Here is a 17301-nt window from a genome sequence, read left to right as displayed (position 1 = left end):
TTACAATTGGCCGTGGCCTAGTCAAAGGAAGGGTACGTTTTTTGTCCACACACCACGCGCTAATAGCCGACAAATGGGACGGATGTCTTGTTATGTGAGGTATAAATTAAAACCGGAACGATTAACGAGATGGAATTTGAAGCTTTTTAAGAATACAGAGTGCAGTTTGGAACGCTATCAACCTTTCTAAAACACATTTACACATTACAGACGGTCAATACGGTGGAGTGAATCCTCGAAATCGAACATGCGCCAATGTAATGCCGGTGTCCCGGAATATCTCGTACCACGAAATGCTTCATCATCCGGATGGTCATCCGCTCGACGTTGTTTAAAAGGCATTCGTGTGGGGCCACTTAGACGTTGTGAATGGCCTGGAATATAAGCGCCACCAAGGAATCCCCCCGCGAGACCACAAGTACATCGACTGGCGTATCGGAAGTAATTCCAATCCGCCATGGATTGCGCCACTGAACCTGTCAGAGTACCACGTTCGACGTTCGGTGAAAGGGGGTTTTATTTTCAGCTAAACGGTCTCTCATGTCACGCCGGTACCGTCGGTATGCGATTTGCAATCCGAGTCACCCACTGGGGCCATGGACTCCGTTCGCGGAGGGATGCATCCGATTTCAAACGCGCAACCGAGCGACCGAATCTTATTATCGCCAAACGCTCTGAACTATCACCGACAAATACCGAAAAATCCAATAAATGTTCCAATAAATTCCTTCACATCATCGTACACTGGTGGCGCACAATCCGGGGGGTGAGTGAATGGTGGGACACTGGAGCGAAGTAGGAACAGCTGAAGCTGAAGAGCGGTTGCATTTCTTTTGGTGAAAATAAACCGATGTAATGCCACGATCGCCACGATCTGGGGGAAAAGTTTGTTTCACAGCCATGTTCTCATGTCGCACAATCGGCCACAAGTGGTGGTCCGTTCCGTCGAAGGGGACACATTCCATCTGTAGGCCGGCATCTGTGCCGAGATGCTGTTGAATGTGAATCAATTATGCTGTTTTAGTGTTTAAATTTTCCACGACTACACATTCCCCAAACAAGCTAATGTAACTCTTGTGTCTTTCGTGCAATCTGAACGAAAATCATTGATTCGATGTGGGTTACAAAAAGTGAAACAACTTCGCACAACTTCTTCCCGTGCGCAGCTCGACATCCTTTCATGTTAGGTCCACATCGTTGCCATCGGATTGCGAAGCTGGGCCTGGGAAACATTACGAAGGCAAAGTAAATTTCGGCTTCGACTAAGGTTCCTTCCAGACGAATTGCTTCCTTGGGAATGGCTTTGATGCCACAGAATGCAGGAGAACGTACGGAAATCAGAGAGGTAGGGCCAGTAACGGGGCCCTAAAGAAGTTTGCTAGCTGGCATTGGCAAGTAAATAGAGGTTATTCGATTTGCGAATGCAGAATGTGGCCAAAGGGGCCCACCAGCACTGTCTAGTAACGTTGAATCCCAGCGAATAACTGTATCACGATGCAATTTTCGTTTCTGATTCCGTCTACGAATGGATCAAAAGTTTTGGTTCCACGCTTCCTTTGGCTGATTTTTTCAAAGAGAAAAGAAAACCCAAATCATTGAACTCGCTACAGACATCAGGTGATTACACTGGCCGGGTTAGGGCATTATCGAAGCAAGTGTCTTCGGGATGGGTCGCGGGATGAAAATTAATAATTAAGACTCGTTCATCATTCGGATGCGGATACGGGATGGGATGGAAGGTGGATGCCGGAATGCCGCAATACAACAGCAGCAGTGACCAGCACCAGAGGCACGCAGAGATGGCATAATTTATTGGCGGATACCAGTGCGTTCCGCTTCAGCTTTCAGCCGGCGTACTCCGCGTCGGAGTTGCGGGCAGTTCCAGTCCACTGGGACTGGGACGAGCTGTTCGCTGTGAGGGTGTTGCAGCGTTTGAGTGATTTACGGCGGCCTGATGTCCTGGAACGGTCCACAACGGAGCGTGCGTAAGAGAGATCGTGAGGGCTGTACTAATTCGTGTTCGAGGTCACAAATTATCTTCCTTTTATGGGCTGCAGCCGGGGCGAGAAGATGGTTTTGTTACACTAATTCACAGATACTTAAGGGCATAATCTGTCTGGATCTCCATTCGTAGCATTGTAGTCCAACGAAAACGTATAATAACAGTGATGGCAGTACAAGAAATGTTTGCAATTGATGAAAAATAAAACATTCGCTTCTTATTTGTAAGACGAATGTTGAAAATAAATCCATTGTGAAATGTTGTTTCTTGGCAAAGTAATACAGACATAGCTCAAGATTAGCAAAAGTCAGTATGCAAATGCCACCTGCTATTAGAAAGGAATCGTAATATCTTCTATTATCTATCCCTAAAGGAATCTTATGAATAAGGTGTCGCGAATGACGTCGCTTGAGAAAATATTACTTGGCATATCTCTAATGGCCAGTGCATATAATGTTAGCATCGGAATGCACTGTGTTCAGGCGACCACACGAATGGTTGTCTTCGGCATTGACAACTCTGTTTGGACCATTTCAACGGGTATCCTTGGCAGCGATGTCGTGTTTCCAGGCAACCCGTTCGATCGATCACTACCGACAACCGGCCCGTGCGTGCTGAGGAATTCGGTCAATCAGTCGATAGTCAACCGTCCATCCCGTTACAGCAAATGGCATCGGAGAACGCCGACCGAGTGCAGCAAAAGTATCGGACCACGTTGAGCCAGATCGGCAAACCATTGGAGGAACCTCTGATCGGCAGTCACCTGCAGCTTCCCGTTCGACCAAGGCCAGCCGAGCATCCCGTGTTCGATATGACTCTGCTCTATGTAAGTATCATTTCGTCATTCCGTAACACCGTCCGGCAGCCACAACTTCCACTGTCCCGTCCGGTACTGTTTTGCAGATTCCGATCTACTGCCACCTGGTGCTGCATCCACCGGGCGAGATACAGCGTCCACCTACTCCGGAGCTGATAACGCGAGCCCGAATCGAAAAGGCGGTAGAGAACTGGATGGATTGAAATCGGCGAACATACCACGTCTCGCTTCAGCAGGAAAGTCCGTGGGTTAGCGTTGGGTCATCAGCATCTTTTGGGCGCGTTGATACACTCTAAACCTCTAAATCCCTGCTCTCGCTCTGCTCTTATCTTTGCTTTTTCGGGTTTTCCCTCTATGTTGCGTACCAACCAACATCCATCGGCCCGGTGCCAGAATCTGAAGTGATGGTGAAGCAATGGAAATAAAGAAACGATTCGCTCGCAATCGCAAATGCGCGAAACATCGGTTGTGTTTTTAAATCGTACAAGTAAACCGAACGTACAAGTAGACCAATTGCTGATAAGACACCATTGCTTGCGTTTACCAGCTGAAGGAGCAATCGCTGGGGAATCCCCGGGAATAATATACGAGGAGATTATGAGCTAACGCGTTGGTTAATTGATCAACACTACTCGCGAATGATTTCCGTAAAACCTTCCGTTTATTACTCTTTCAACATCCGTACAATGGTTCGCCGGTTAGTGTGGAATGCATCCAACAATTATTCGGTACGGCAGAAACATTTTAGATATTTATGCGGCTAGAACGCGCGTTGGCGTTCAGTTTGGCTTGGAGTTTTTTAATTTCCTGGGTGGTTTCGGCAGTATCCTTTTTCATTTTAAGGTTCACAGCTTTCTTATTTTTTAAAATGGTCTCCAACGAATCAATAAACGATTTTAGTTCATCTCTTTCCGTTTCCTTCGCCTTCGCTTCTTCCCTTCCCTCCGCTGATTTGCTTTCACGGAGCCGTTTGCGATCGTCTAGGCGCGATATCAATTTGTCCGCCAACATTCGCGCTGTGTCGAAACCTTCATGGATACCGCCATAGCGGGGCAGCTTGTTGCTAAGCAATTGCTTGACAGTATACAGCTCCTGTTGTCCAGAAGTTTTCTCAGCTGATAGTGATGCAACAGTTGATTTCAGCTCTCGCAATTCACCCCTGAGTGCCTCGGGTGACTCGGACGAAACAGTTTGTAGGCCTTTATTCAGCTCGTCAATATCGACGATCGCATGCGGCTCACCTTCACACTGGATTCTGTGTCCTCTCGTAAAAACATTGTTCGTGTGGATCTGTTCCAACAATCGATCGTGGTACGGCATGGCGGTTTCCTTGCAGCATAAACTACTCTCCATAATGTATCCATGTTTGCAGGGGGGCACATCCAAGTCCTGAACGCTATTTGGGTTGATCATCCCGAGCTGTGTGCGCAGATTCGCGCAATCCCAATCGTTGTTCGAGAGACTTACGTTCTGTAGGGTGTTGTTGGGAGATAGTTTCAGCGCCACGATAGCGTTATTGTGCAGGTACAGCTGATGTAGTCTGTCAAACAGCTTTGTGCTCTTTTCTACGTAGCTCAACTGATTGTGAGACAGATCCAATACCCGTAGATGCTTTGGTACCGGATTCAGATCGAAGGAGAACAAACGATTGTTGTTCAGCAACAGCTTCGTGAGATTTGCTGCTACTAAATGCTCACGCTTGATTTCTTCTATTTCGTTGTGCGATAGGTCGAGCTCTTCCAATCCCGGGTACAATGCTGCCCAGGAAATGGTCGTTAGCTTGTTATTCGAGAGGTACAGCTCCTTTAGTTCTCTGTTTTGTCCATTTGATACTATGCTGTTGATGAGATTGTTAGAGGCAAACAGTCTACTCAAGCTTGAGGGAATCCTCACTTGAGTCAGCTTGTTGTAGCTGACATCGATCTCATACGCCGCAGTAAGTTGACCCAGGTCAAAGTATTCGATACTGTTACTAGAAACATTGACACTCTCCAAGATAGCATTATAAATGAAGGTTCTATCTTCGATGCGCGTAAGAGCGTTGTTTGATATTGAAACACTGTACAGTGACGGGTTTCTCCAAAACAAATCCATCGGAAGGTACGAAAGGAGGTTTCTATTTAGGTCTATTGCTCCCAGAGAAGATAAACTATCAAACACGCCACGGTCAAGGAAAGGTAGTGAATTGAATCCGACATACAGCTGCTGCAGCTGTCCACCATACATAAATGCATCGCGATCGATCGCTCTCAGTTGCACTTCTCGAAGGTTGAGCAATGCAGTGTAAGGATATGTGGCCAGCAATTCTTTCGGCAATCGCCTGATAGTGGAGCTGACAAACGCCAGAGACTTGACGTCTGTGGTGTACGATCGTCCATGATCCACAAAGCGGTCTGGGGATACCGCTTCCGATTCTTCGATGTGAACATCTTTGAAAAGGCAATCGTAATTTATCGCATTTTCCCTGCACGAAATGCGTATGTGTTTTTCAACCTCTCTGTGGGCGGCGTTTTCGGGGTTTCCATAGTAAACACCGTTTTGCCCTCTTGTCGGGGCGTTCCTCTCGGTCATCGGTCCATACTGACCTTGAACGAAGCCACCATAGAACTGACTCAATAAGCATAAACTGTTCGAAAATGAAGAAAAAAAAAAAAGACAAAGCACCTCTTAGGAACCAGACTCTTTTCGTCGCACTAAACACGATCACAGCGAAAGGCACGCACTATTACCTCAATATAATTGCCCTGAAGCTCGCCATCGGTGCTCAGGACCGGTGTACCACTTTGCACGAATAGAAGCACGCAACTGATAGGGCGCAGACCCTCGCAGCCTCGAACTAGGGTCCGGATGATGGTTTGCTGATTCGTTTGGACTCTCTCGCGGGATTTCCTTCTGACCTATGATAACCCACGTTTGGCTGTGATTCCCCCGCATCGACCGTCAAGTGCCGCTATTCCCTTAGTGTGAGTGTAACGATGCTGCAGCTCCCGAGGTCCAGAGGGCTTTCGGCTAGCTGATAAGTAGCCAATGAGTGGAGTGCAGCATCAAATCCAATACCAACGCACCGCAGATCAAAATAGCTGCTGCTGATAGCTGGACTTCATTTTCATTTCATTTTCAGCGATCCCGATGAACCCAACACAAATTGAAACACAATGAATCTTCACGAGCGCCACAGTTTATTGTTTTGCGTGTTCATTCGTTCCGCGGGATAAATTAAATAATAAAACTAAACAAAATGGACGACGGCCCCCCCCCCCCCCCTCGTCGGGCCATGGCTCAGTTGCTGCGACTATCCTCCTCGTAGCTCTCCTCCACCGAACCATCACCGGTGGCACCGACATCGGCTGATGACTCCTTGCTCGCTCCATCGACCAGCGGATCAGGCGGTTCGTTCGGTTCGGCTGGTTCGGTGCGCCGTATCGTGAGATTAGCCGACAGTTCACCCAACCGGTGGCTCAGCTGCTCGAGATCTTGGCGCAACAGACCGGCCACGGTGCGCAGTTCACGGAGATCCTGCTCCAGCCGACCCTCGCGCCGTACACCCATCTCGATGATGTACCGGAAATCGACGACATCCGTTACGTCCGAGCAGCAAACCCGATGGACGGCCCGTGTCCGACACTCACCGTGGCGGATAACGATCCCCCGCTCACGCAGCTGTTGACCCAGCACGGCCAGATGACCACAGCCCCAGTAATTATCATCGATAACGATACTGCGCACCGATGGCATCATGAGTGGCAGTTGGTCCGCCTCCAGGAAGTACAACCGGTTACCGTGAAGCCAAAGGTGCTCGAGCCGAGGAAACGTTCGGAACATCCGGACGTGCACGTACGTCAGTGCATTGTTCGATAGATCGAGCCGCTTCAGGGCGGCCAGTGGTCGCTGCAGCCCGTTCTGGACCTTCGTCATACCGATCCGCTCGAGGTCGAGCTTCCACAGATGCTCCATGCGCTCGAACTGTGCCAGATCGAGGTCACCGAGCAGTGGATTGTTCTCCAGCACAAGCACCTCCAGATTCGGCAGATTGGTCAGGTTCGCCAGCGAACGCATCCGGTTACCGTCGAGGTACAGTTCGCGCAAACTGTTTGAAGCATTTCCATCGAGCTGCACGGACGCGATCCGATTACCGCCGGCGTACACCTTCTCCAGCTGACGCGTCACCTTCAGTGACTCGAGCGAGCAACGCCGAACGTACAGTTCCCGAATGTCATCGAAATTCTTGAACAGCGAAGGTGGCACCTGGGTGAACTTGGAGTTGGTAAAGGCCACCCGCTTGTAGTCGAGACTGCTGGCCAAAAAGTCCGTACCCTTGACGTCCGGTCCGAGGTACACGTCACTGAACACACAGAACTGCTCCGTCCGCGGTCGGTACATACTATCGAACAGGTTAAACTTTTCGTAGTTGCAGATCATGATCTCACCGGCAGCCACCGCACCGGGCACCGGCGTCAGCTGGAGTTGCAGCAGAAAGATAAAAGCGAGCAGCACGTACCAGAGCGAGATCGGCACTGCCCGGACCCGCTCCCGGTCTGGTGCTTCACTGGCGTAACTCATTCCGTTCCGTTTCGTTCCGTTTCGTTCGGTTCCGGAAGCGCGTACCCGTTGCACAGCACAGCATCGTCAACAACCCCGGTGGCCGCTAGGTGGTCGCGTTACGGCGGTCCAGCGCAAACTGCCGGCAGCATCCGGCCAGTGCCTTCGGTCCAGTGGCGAGCGCACGGTCCAGATTTCCACCGAGAGCCTCCGAGGCCTCCGGCTCCTGCAGGGCCGGACTCCCCTACTCCCCAAATGGCCGTGGTTCGTGTGAACAAAACAAATAATAAAAAAGCGAAAGCCCCTAGCGGCACCAGAAGCCGGCGACAGTGGGAGGTGAGGTGTTTGGCCGCGATGCCATTAAAAGTACGCCGCGTGAATTGGGCTACCACCTCCTCCTTTGCTCCTCCTCCTCGGTGCGGTGGTGACCTCCTATGGTGCGTCTGTGACGCTTGCCAGCTGTTTGCATGCGGCTCACCGTAATTAACCAAATCATTCGTTGCGCTCGCCACCGGCCTGACGTCTCGTGGCCAGTAGAGGCGATGGGGAGTTTATTGTGACGTGGTGTAACGTGCAGGCTTAAGGCCGGTCCCCGATAACCCTTCGGTGTTCTTCAGAGCGTCGGTTACTTGGATCGTTGCTATGGAATCCATGCTCCATCGCGTGGATCGAACGACTGGACGGATCGGTGGAAGGGTTAATCGAACGGTCGTTCGGTGGCACAGCGTGAATCCGTCATCCATCGATCAACGGTGGATCGATCGATGAATGGATGGATGCTGGCCGCTTTAGTCTTGGACGTGTAAAGTCATCGACCGCGCAGCTTACGTCGCGTGCACTCGCGAGTGTTACTCTGTTGACACTTTCACTGCCGTGCTCCGTCCGTTTGGAGATTGGATTTGGACGCGGAACTAGGTACCGGGCTCAATCAAGACGTTTCACTTTCGCAAAACCTTGGTCCCTAAGTGTGAGGGTTTGCTGCTGCTAGGTGTGCTTTATTGGAGTGGACACAATGCCCGAGTAGTGGTTGAAAGTGGAGTGCTGTCCAGCTGTCTAACGAGCTGGATTGAGCGTTTTTCTAGCGTTTCCCCTGTGGTGTGTGCTTTCCATCAGTCTTTTGAGACGCAAATATTAAAGCTGGTTGAATGATCAAGCCACTAACTATATTTGAGCTGGATCGCAGCGGATTCAACAAATTAAGCGGGGACTAATCTTATTTCCGGGTCCAAAAAAGAATCATTTCTGACGATTTTGTGTGAAGAAACGATTCAACCAATTTTTTTTAAGTGAACGTCATATTAAACTGCAACTTTTCACAAATATTTCGTTGTTTTTTGGGGAAGATTGTTTAAAAACTTCATCCATGGCATCGCATCGTAGGAAGGCGTAACTTAGAAAAGGTACTTTTTTCCGGTGTCCATCGTAGCCGCGTGATCGGTCATCCGAGATTTACAAATCAGATCATTTTTGTTAGAATATAAGTTCAACTAGGCAGCCCGCTCGAGTTATTGATTTTTGGTAAATTTTTGCCGTTGAAAAAGTGATCACAAAATGATGGTAACGGATTGGTCAACGATAAAACCGGGTTCGTCGCTTGTGTCTTAAGGGGCAAGTCTTTTGAATTGTACCAAAAACGGGGAAACGGGTCTTTTTCAAAAATCAATAACTTTGATAGTTTTGCTTTGAACAATCCAAACATATTTAACACAATATTCTTGAAAGGATCAGCACTTATAGACAAATGTAGAAAATAGATGCCCTAAAAAATTAAACACCTTAGCCTCACCTCCCTCCTCCTTAGTAATCGAAAGTTGAAGGGCTGCTTATTGTAAATCGTATTTATTCAAAAACTTATCATTTGACAAGATCCTATCATAAAACCAACCAAACGCCGCGCAACCACTCCCCATCTAGGAGCCATCGCCCGGCAGATACTGCATCTCGACCTCGCTCCGCAGCTCCGCATTCTCCATGATCAGCTGCTTGATCATTTTGCGCGACTTGTAGATCTCGCGCGTCAACCGTACGATCTTCTCGCGCAGATGATGCTCGGCCGACGTGCAACAGATGAGCCGGTGCTGTTCCGGCCGCGTACAGTTCCGATTTCCGTTCGACCACTTGACGTACGCCCGCTCGAGCAGCGTCACGATGTGCATCAGATTGATGCAGTCCCAATCATTGTTATCGCAGGACACGAGCGTCAGGTACGGGAAGTGCTGCTCAATTTCCTCAATCTGCATATCGATCAGATCGTTCCCGTGCAGATAGATGTACTCGAGCGCTGGGAAGGTATCAAGCACGGCCAGATCAAGGTACAGGAACTTGTTGTGGGCCAGGTTAAGGCTACGCAACGACTTGGCCGGCGATGGGATACCATTGTCCAGAATCCACAACCGATTGTTGTTCAGCTTGATGTCCTTCAGGTTCTTCATGAACGCAAAGATGACAAAATCGAGCGTAACGAGCTCATTGTACGACACGTCCAGCTCGATCAAGTTGCGGAACTTGAAGATGTTGTTTATGTTAGCGATGTTGTTGCGGGAAAGATTAAGATGCGTCAGCTGGAAGAAATCTCCCTGATCAATCACGATCCGGCTGATCTGGTTCTCCTGTGCGTTCAGCGTTCGCACGTACTTGGTAACAAACACTTCGTCCAGATAGTTCCGAGCGATATCGAGCGTTTCCAGCTTGTTCAGCGACTGTAGCTGCGTCATGTTGAACGTGCTGATCTGGTTAGCGCTGAGGTTGAGCTCACGCAGCATCACACACAGCACGAACTGATCCTCACCGATCTCCTTGATGCGATTGTGCTGCAGCTCCAGTATCTGTAGCTCTTCGAGCCCCGAGAACACACCCTCGGGCAGCTTCTCCAGCTGGTTCTCGTCCATGTACAGCAACCGCAGATGACCGAGCCCATCGAATGCGTGCTCCTCGACCAGTTTGATCGTGTTGTTGTACAGCGACAGTATCTCAAGCTGCAGTGCACCGTTAAAGACGAAATTGTTCAACCGACTGATGCGGTTATCGTACAGGTGAAGCTCCTGCAAGCGCTGCGCATTCGCGAACGTACCACCGAGCAGCTTCTGGATGTGGCAGGCATCGCTCGACAGGTACTGGATGGCCGGGAACGTTTCGAAGATCTTCTTCGGCAGCACCACCATCGAGGAGTCGCGGAACGCGATGCTGGTGTCGTTGAAGTTCTGCACCCCGAAGAAGATGCTGTCCGCCTCCAGTTCGCTGCGTATCACGACATCCCGGAACAGACAGTCGTAGTAGTTGGCCGTCAGCGTGCAGTTGAACTTTGCTTCGCGCCGGCTATCGACCAGCCAGGCCAGCAGGCTCAGCGCGATCAAGCTAGAAGTGTACACAGCGTAAAAAACGGAGGTGAATGGGCATTTTTTCGTTGCCAAACTGTTTCCATACTCACTAGCAATACCACCAATCGGGACTCATCGCTTACCACCTTGCACCGGATCTGCCATTCGATGCTTTGACAGATCACGCCGCGTGCACCACCAGCAGCATCGTGAATTCGATCGCGGGATCATCGCTACTCGGACACACAGACACAGGCAAACACAGGCGTGTGGTACGTGTGGCGCACGCCCATTCTTATCAGCTAGAACGCTAACGCTTGACGTCCGTCCAAGGCAAAACACTCACAAACGCTTCTCTCCTCCTCTACCACGACCCGTGCCATCGATTGGGCCACGGTTTGATTGTGGATTGTTGCAACGTTTCATTCGCCAAGACGGCTGACTTATCGCATCCGCGGTTGCCCTCGATTTGGCTCGCGGGCTCACTGAAGTCGATCCTCCTAACGAGGTTTCGATGCGGAAGGTTGGGAATTGATGCATCTTCTGTTTCATGCTGGAACCGCGCTTCGAATGTGAAACATTCTCCTGCGCGCCGCTTGCACTCGATGATCCTAATGAGCTGGTGTTTCAGCAGAATTTTAAAAATAAATGTAATGTTAGTTGAAAAGGTAACAAGATGGCAAATATCTTCGCCAGTTACAGTGTAAAAGAATAAACCGAGCCAGTGTAAACAAAATAATCTAAAATATCGAAAGTAATAAATTGTAAACCACAGTAATGAATTGATAACAGGTTACCATCTTTGTAGTGTTTGCTACTCATTGTAGTGCCTTTTCTGTCATCACACACCTACCTTGCGATGTAAATAAGACGAATAAGGCCATTTTTGGTTTTGTTTTTGTAACAGGAACGTACGTTTATTTTTCTTTTTCATTCTTAAACTTAATATGCACATAGCAGAGTTATAAGCTACAATTCCTTTTCGATTTTTTTTTGTTGTGTTGCACCTGTTTTTCTTCTTCTTCATCTTTTTCTCTTTTTCACTTTTACATTGCACGTGTCTTCTCTCTTTTTCTCCACTCTCTATTTTTTTTTCACAACTTGCACCCTCTTTTCAAACCACCGAGGATGTTCTCGCCCATCTCCTTCTCCTATGCTTATGGGGATGTTTTCAGTTTATTTTTTCTCCATTTTCTTGGCTAAATCTAACTGAATCTTTCGAGCTTCCATTTCTTTCACATTCACCAATAATTACCACCTGTTGCTTGTTGCTCGTGCGCCACCGCTTCCGGTGGGTTTACCATGGCCGTGGACTGAAATAATCATAACCAGACCGGGCCAGGAGAACCGTTCTAGATAATCGCCTGAATAATCGCAAGCAAACAACACAAGCTGCACCATCGGCATGGTATCGATAGTTGTATGTGAGTGTGGCATGGCGTTAGATGCGCGTAGCTGTGCGTAACATATTCGCAAAATGGAAACGGAAGCACCCAAGGAAATTGCAAATACTAAGCCACTACAAACATTATGGCCTTCTGTTGACGGGAAACGGATCCAGCATAACCTCAGCTCAACCCTCATTGATCTAGTTGGCCCTGCGATCACCGTGTCAGTGTACTGCGTGTATCTAATGTTCTCACGATGCTGTTTTCGTTTTTTTTTTGTTAAAATTTTTCTAAATCCCCTCCCCCCTTCACTCACCACTATCCTCATCCTCGCCTTTGCCTGCGCTTCTTGCTACTTTCTACAAATAACCTTATGATCCCCCCGTGTGCTAGGGTCATCGTTACCACCAGGATGGCTTGCCCCGGGTGGGGCTGGCTTTTTAACAAATCCCCCCTCATCAACTCCCAATATCCACCCTGCACCGGCCCCTGCTCTATCCCTTCACGGCATTTTCTGCTAGTCGTTGCGACGAAATGAAAACATTTTCTTGCGATTTTCCGATCCCTTCCTCTCGGCCGTCTCAGCCGCAGACTAGCGGACTCTTGTGGCCAACAGATGGCTTGGCGGGCTGGTCTGCGCGCGATATCCACGAGTGAGAGAGGGTGTGTTTGGGTGTGATAAAATGGTGTAATTATCGATTTAAAAGCCTTAAGAATAAGAATAATTTAAACACTTTTGCGGCGCGTTACGCTTCCGATTGTTTTTTTTTCTTCTTCATTCCATTTTTTTCTTTTGTTTATTGGTTTGTTTGCCTTTTGCTTCAATTGATCAAAACCTTACATCGCCAATAACGGATATACGAGGCATTGAGGGACCAAGTGTTTTTTCGGGGTGGGGGGCGTTTGGGGCGCAAGAACTTTCCGGAAGCAAGCGAAGGTGATCAGGTCAGGAGGAAGGTTTCGGAATGGCGTTCCGAGGCGACGCTTCGATTTCGGTAACATTTAATGTCCTGCTATCCATCCCATCGCCTCAGCGCTTTTCCTTTGGGGTGGGAGCTAGCCAACAATGAATAACACGTAGAATGAATACATTTTCTTATGAAGAAAAAACACGACAGCCCTCCTCGCCAGAGTTCGTGGCTGGTCGTAGAATTTATGGGGGGGGGGGGGGGAGGAGCGTTGGGAGTGCGGGGAAAAGGGGGGGGGTATGTAAACATTTACTAACACTTTTGTCTCCTTAAATTTACTAAACGATTGCACGCCGTGCGCGCTCACTATTCGCGATAATGCAATAATGTTCTAGGAAAATGCGATTCCCCTTCCCTCGTGAGGGAGTGAAGGGGCGGGAGGGGGAATTAGGGTGTGTGTGGTTGTGTGGGATGTTGGGACGAATGAAGGATCATGTACTTAGCATTTCTACTTTTTTTGTTTTTTAAATATATATTCGAAAAAACACATGGCAACGTGACGTAACGAATGGAACTTACATATTTGCTTACTCAACCTTACTGATATCATTGAACTCTCTCTCTCTCTCTCTCTCTCTCTCTCCTCTCTTTGCTTTATACGCACACCTACTTAAACACATGCACATCATTTTCCTCATCATCACTTTCCATTGAATAACAAGCAGCGAAACAAGCCTTTGGCGCCGGAAACGGAAACACCGCACTGGCACAACGCACAGACACGCACGCGCAGACGCACAAGCATCGACACATTTAGTAACGGGAGTGCGGAAGATAATTGTTCGGTGTACTAACCGATCCTTTGGTTTAGAACTATCATCTCTCTTCCCTTTTTTATTTTTTCGTTATTTTCTTTTAGGTTTTCCACCTATTTTCCCCCCTTGCTTCTTTTACCTCTTACGCTTGCTTCTTGATCGTGATCCAAGTGTGTCTTGATGCAGCGCTTCGTTTAATTCCCCGAAAGCATTAGTGTGCGCGCGTACGCGTAGGTGTATGTGCGGAGATACGCTTGGTGTACTTGTATTAGATGCAATTCCCGTTCCAGCATATCCTGCCAGCATATGCAAGTAGTGCATCCACCGGCCCACCCTCCCCTAACCAACAAACCTATGGCAGTTGCCCTGTGAATTACGTACGAAGCGGTAACACAAATGGTTTTGTAACATAGCACGCCAGCACACTTCACGACTTTCCTTTCCGATCGGTACGATCGCAGTTGGCGAATGCGAAGCTCAATCGTTTCCTCCTTGCCTAAACCGAACTCTGCAGAGTTTTTCTTCATGTTCTTGTCACACATCTCTCTCTCTCTCTTCTATCTCTCTGTACAGCTCTCTTACCTATCAACTAGGACACAAAATTACAATTATAAACTCTCATAAAAAATAGCTTCCTTTACATTCTCTCTCTCTCTCTCTCTCTCTCTCTCTCTCTCTCTCTCTCTCTCTCTCTCTCTCTCCCTTGCACTCTCTCGCTCGCTCTTTCGCTTCTCGCTTTTCTTTCCCGTTTCTTCGCATCCTGTTCCTGCCGTTATCAGGGGATGATGGGGTTGCATTTGATACAATTTTCGCTATCGTACATGCAAATTCATCTAGTTCTGCTTATGTGCAGCAACTCTCTTTTCGCAACCCCCATTTTCCCCCAGCGTGCGACCCGACACTACAGCTAATGGCGCTCTTCGGCTCTGTCTACTAATAAACTTTTACAAATTGCTTCCGTCCACGATCCTGCCCTGCCCTGCCCTGCCTGCTCGTCCTGCCTACGCTGCACTGCCAATTGGGATAAGAAAGGGGTGGGGGGAATGTTTCGTTCCTTACTTCACTTCACTTTTGCTGCTCGCACTTTCGTCGGATCGCGTCCTGCCTCAAACACGACCTTTTGCTCGATGCTCGCGGCCGCGATTTGTATCCCGGGTTTTTTTTTTCTTGTTGTTGTTGCAAACTACTTCAAAATATCACTTATGTACTTAAGGTTAATTATTTGCTTTATCTACCCAGTGGCCCGGTGACCTTCCGCCGTTTGCCGTTGCTTTTTTTGTTTGCTTTGCTGCTGCACAGACCGGGATGTGGGGGTCCTGGTTCCGGCTACATGCTAGCGTGCTTACGTATGTACACAGTTTTGAGCATCTTCTGGGTGGCTTGGCTGTGACCAAAGAGCACGAAAAACGAAAGTGTCCTCAAATGGTCAAGTGACCAAATCAAGGCGCGGCTAATGACACGGAAAAGCGAGCACTGCAAGCGATTAAACATCGAGCCACATCTTGAGCTTGTTGCCCTAAAGGACAGCAAAAAGAAGGAATAGTAAGAGAGAGAGATAAAGAGAGACAGAGCGACAGAGAGAGATGGCGAGAGCACGCCAGCTAATCAATGGTGGATCGGTTTTTCTTTCCTCTTTTCCCGCTTGCACGCTTTTCAAACACATACTTATGATGAAATCCCTGTCGTTTGCTCCAAGAAATCGGCAATCAGTCGCATGTCCATCTTATTCTTCCGATCAACCCTCTCAGCGTTAAACGAACCGGAAGCGTTTGCTTGGAAAGGTGGAAGCACGAAGCTGCCGGATGGCCAGACACAATACAAACACTCATTAACCGCCATAAAGCACACTCGAAAAAATTAGCGACAACATCAAACGAAGAAAGAGACAAATGGGGCTGGAAGGGTTTAGTGCGGAGTGCGCGAAAAATGGGAAGCCAAGTCGCGGTCACGCCGCTTTTGGAATGCTTCAGTTATGTTGTCCCCACCCTGCAGCCTGATTTGCTATAAAATTCGATTTCTTCGTTCTTGATTTATTGTATTTGCGTTCATTCATTCGTCGTCCCCTCATTTCGTTAGCCACTTATTTTGTAGAAAAGTTAACCAACCGATGGAACACCGCACCGGATTTGATGGGTTCGGTTGGTTGGTTTGGTAAGAAATGGAATCGAAACGGTTCTCACAGTGTCAATGTTCGGTTATTTTGGTGGTTTTCTTTTTGTCAAGCTTTCGCTCGGAGCCATACGTGCAGCCAGTTCTTTTGTAATTTGTGTGACTTAATCCCGTTTTTCAACATAAACTCAAATGGAAACGTTTCAATGTGTATCTGAAGTGTAAGTCTGAGTGGTTTTGTTGGTGGCTGTTTTTCGTCGTGCTACCAACTTACTCGTACTCGTGGTTACTATCTGTTTTGCGAAAATGTGTTTCAAAAATATATGTCCTCATCCATAACCTTTCAATCTGGTTTCAAACTACTCTAACGCGAGCCAAGTCCATGCTTTCGTGCTGAAAAATTCCCATGCTTTATGCCTCTCGTGACCATTTGCTGTTGCATCGAGCATAACTTTTGGAACCAAAAAGCCAACGGGATTGCTAGTGTGATCGTCTTTATCGTTAGTGTTTTTGCTTCTAACGGAAACATCTGCTGATCAGAAAATGCGCTTTGCAGGTGACCTGGTAAACGGTGAAATGATACTCATTCTCTCTCTCTCTCTCTGTATCTGTAGGACAACTACTGAGCATGCCGCGGTATGTTGCTTGAACCATTCCTAGCCCCTGCTCGCTTTGCATCCGCAGTCAATCATTATTTTTAGTGCTGCTCCACCATGTGACTTTGTTTCGGTTTTCTTTTTAAAATACACGTTAAAAATTTATCCAGTCTTTGGTTAATACTATTTTTTGACACATCGTTTTTCACTGTTTCTTTTTTCGATTTTTTTAGAAGAGGGAGTTGTCGTTTTTTGTGTGTTTTTCTGTGTTTATGTGTGTCACGCGCCCTTGCCAGCAGCAGGCAGCATCGCGAGTGCGTGCGTGCGTACGTGCTTGCAGCCATGATGTGAGAGTTGTTGTGCTCAATGCAGAACGGTGGTTGTTGATGGATGCATTCGCGGTGTGATGTGTTTGTGTGATGATGATTTATGCCAGATTAATGCTAAATTTGATCTAAAATAGGTACTGCACAACATCCCTGCCCACGGGAGGGGGAGAATAATTCGCCCCACCTTGCTACACGTGATGATGGCTCGCTAATACTGTACACGTGGTTGTTGAGCTGGTTGAGCCGGCAGTATTGCTCTGCCTCACAACTTCGCCGCTGTCTCGCTCTCTTTTCCAATTGTGTTTTTTTCTGTTTCTTTTTTTTCTTTTCTAATTTTATTACATCAATGTGTGGTTTTCTGTATTGCGTATAAAAATGTTTTTTTTTCTTTTTCCTTCTTCTTTCCTGTGGATTCTTGGGGCCAGGGGCGGGAGTAAATCTTACGTTTTGTTTTCCTTTTCTTCTCGGGTTTTACCTTCTT

At 48.0% G+C, this 17301-nt stretch overlaps 3 protein-coding genes across 3 annotated transcripts; 1 reads left to right on the top strand and 2 right to left on the bottom strand.

Moving 5' to 3' along the window:
- Window positions 1-2429: 2429 nt before the first annotated feature.
- LOC126577490 (WD repeat-containing protein on Y chromosome) lies at window positions 2430-3311 on the top strand. The gene is made up of 2 exons (XM_050239156.1): window positions 2430-2828; window positions 2906-3311. Exons 1-2 carry the CDS (start codon window positions 2670-2672, stop codon window positions 3020-3022), a joined length of 276 nt encoding a protein of 91 aa, XP_050095113.1. The 5' UTR covers window positions 2430-2669; the 3' UTR covers window positions 3023-3311.
- Window positions 3312-3458: 147 nt separating this feature from the next.
- On the bottom strand, window positions 3459-5684 carry LOC126577489 (uncharacterized). Its single transcript, XM_050239155.1, has 2 exons — window positions 5549-5684; window positions 3459-5445 (listed from the first exon to the last, which is right to left on the bottom strand). The coding sequence occupies exons 1-2, from the start codon at window positions 5575-5577 to the stop codon at window positions 3564-3566; spliced, it is 1911 nt and encodes a 636-aa protein (XP_050095112.1). The 5' UTR covers window positions 5578-5684; the 3' UTR covers window positions 3459-3563.
- Window positions 5685-9178: 3494 nt separating this feature from the next.
- LOC126575261 (protein artichoke-like) lies at window positions 9179-10890 on the bottom strand. The gene is made up of 2 exons (XM_050235875.1): window positions 10786-10890; window positions 9179-10712 (listed from the first exon to the last, which is right to left on the bottom strand). Exons 1-2 carry the CDS (start codon window positions 10809-10811, stop codon window positions 9269-9271), a joined length of 1470 nt encoding a protein of 489 aa, XP_050091832.1. The 5' UTR covers window positions 10812-10890; the 3' UTR covers window positions 9179-9268.
- Window positions 10891-17301: the final 6411 nt, after the last annotated feature.

The sequence above is a fragment of the Anopheles aquasalis genome, chromosome 3 (assembly GCF_943734665.1).
Source record: "Anopheles aquasalis chromosome 3, idAnoAquaMG_Q_19, whole genome shotgun sequence".
Classification (NCBI taxonomy): Eukaryota; Metazoa; Arthropoda; class Insecta; order Diptera; family Culicidae; genus Anopheles; species Anopheles aquasalis.
The sequence above is the reverse complement of the archived record's forward strand: the minus strand, read 5'-3'. Positions and strand labels throughout refer to the sequence as shown.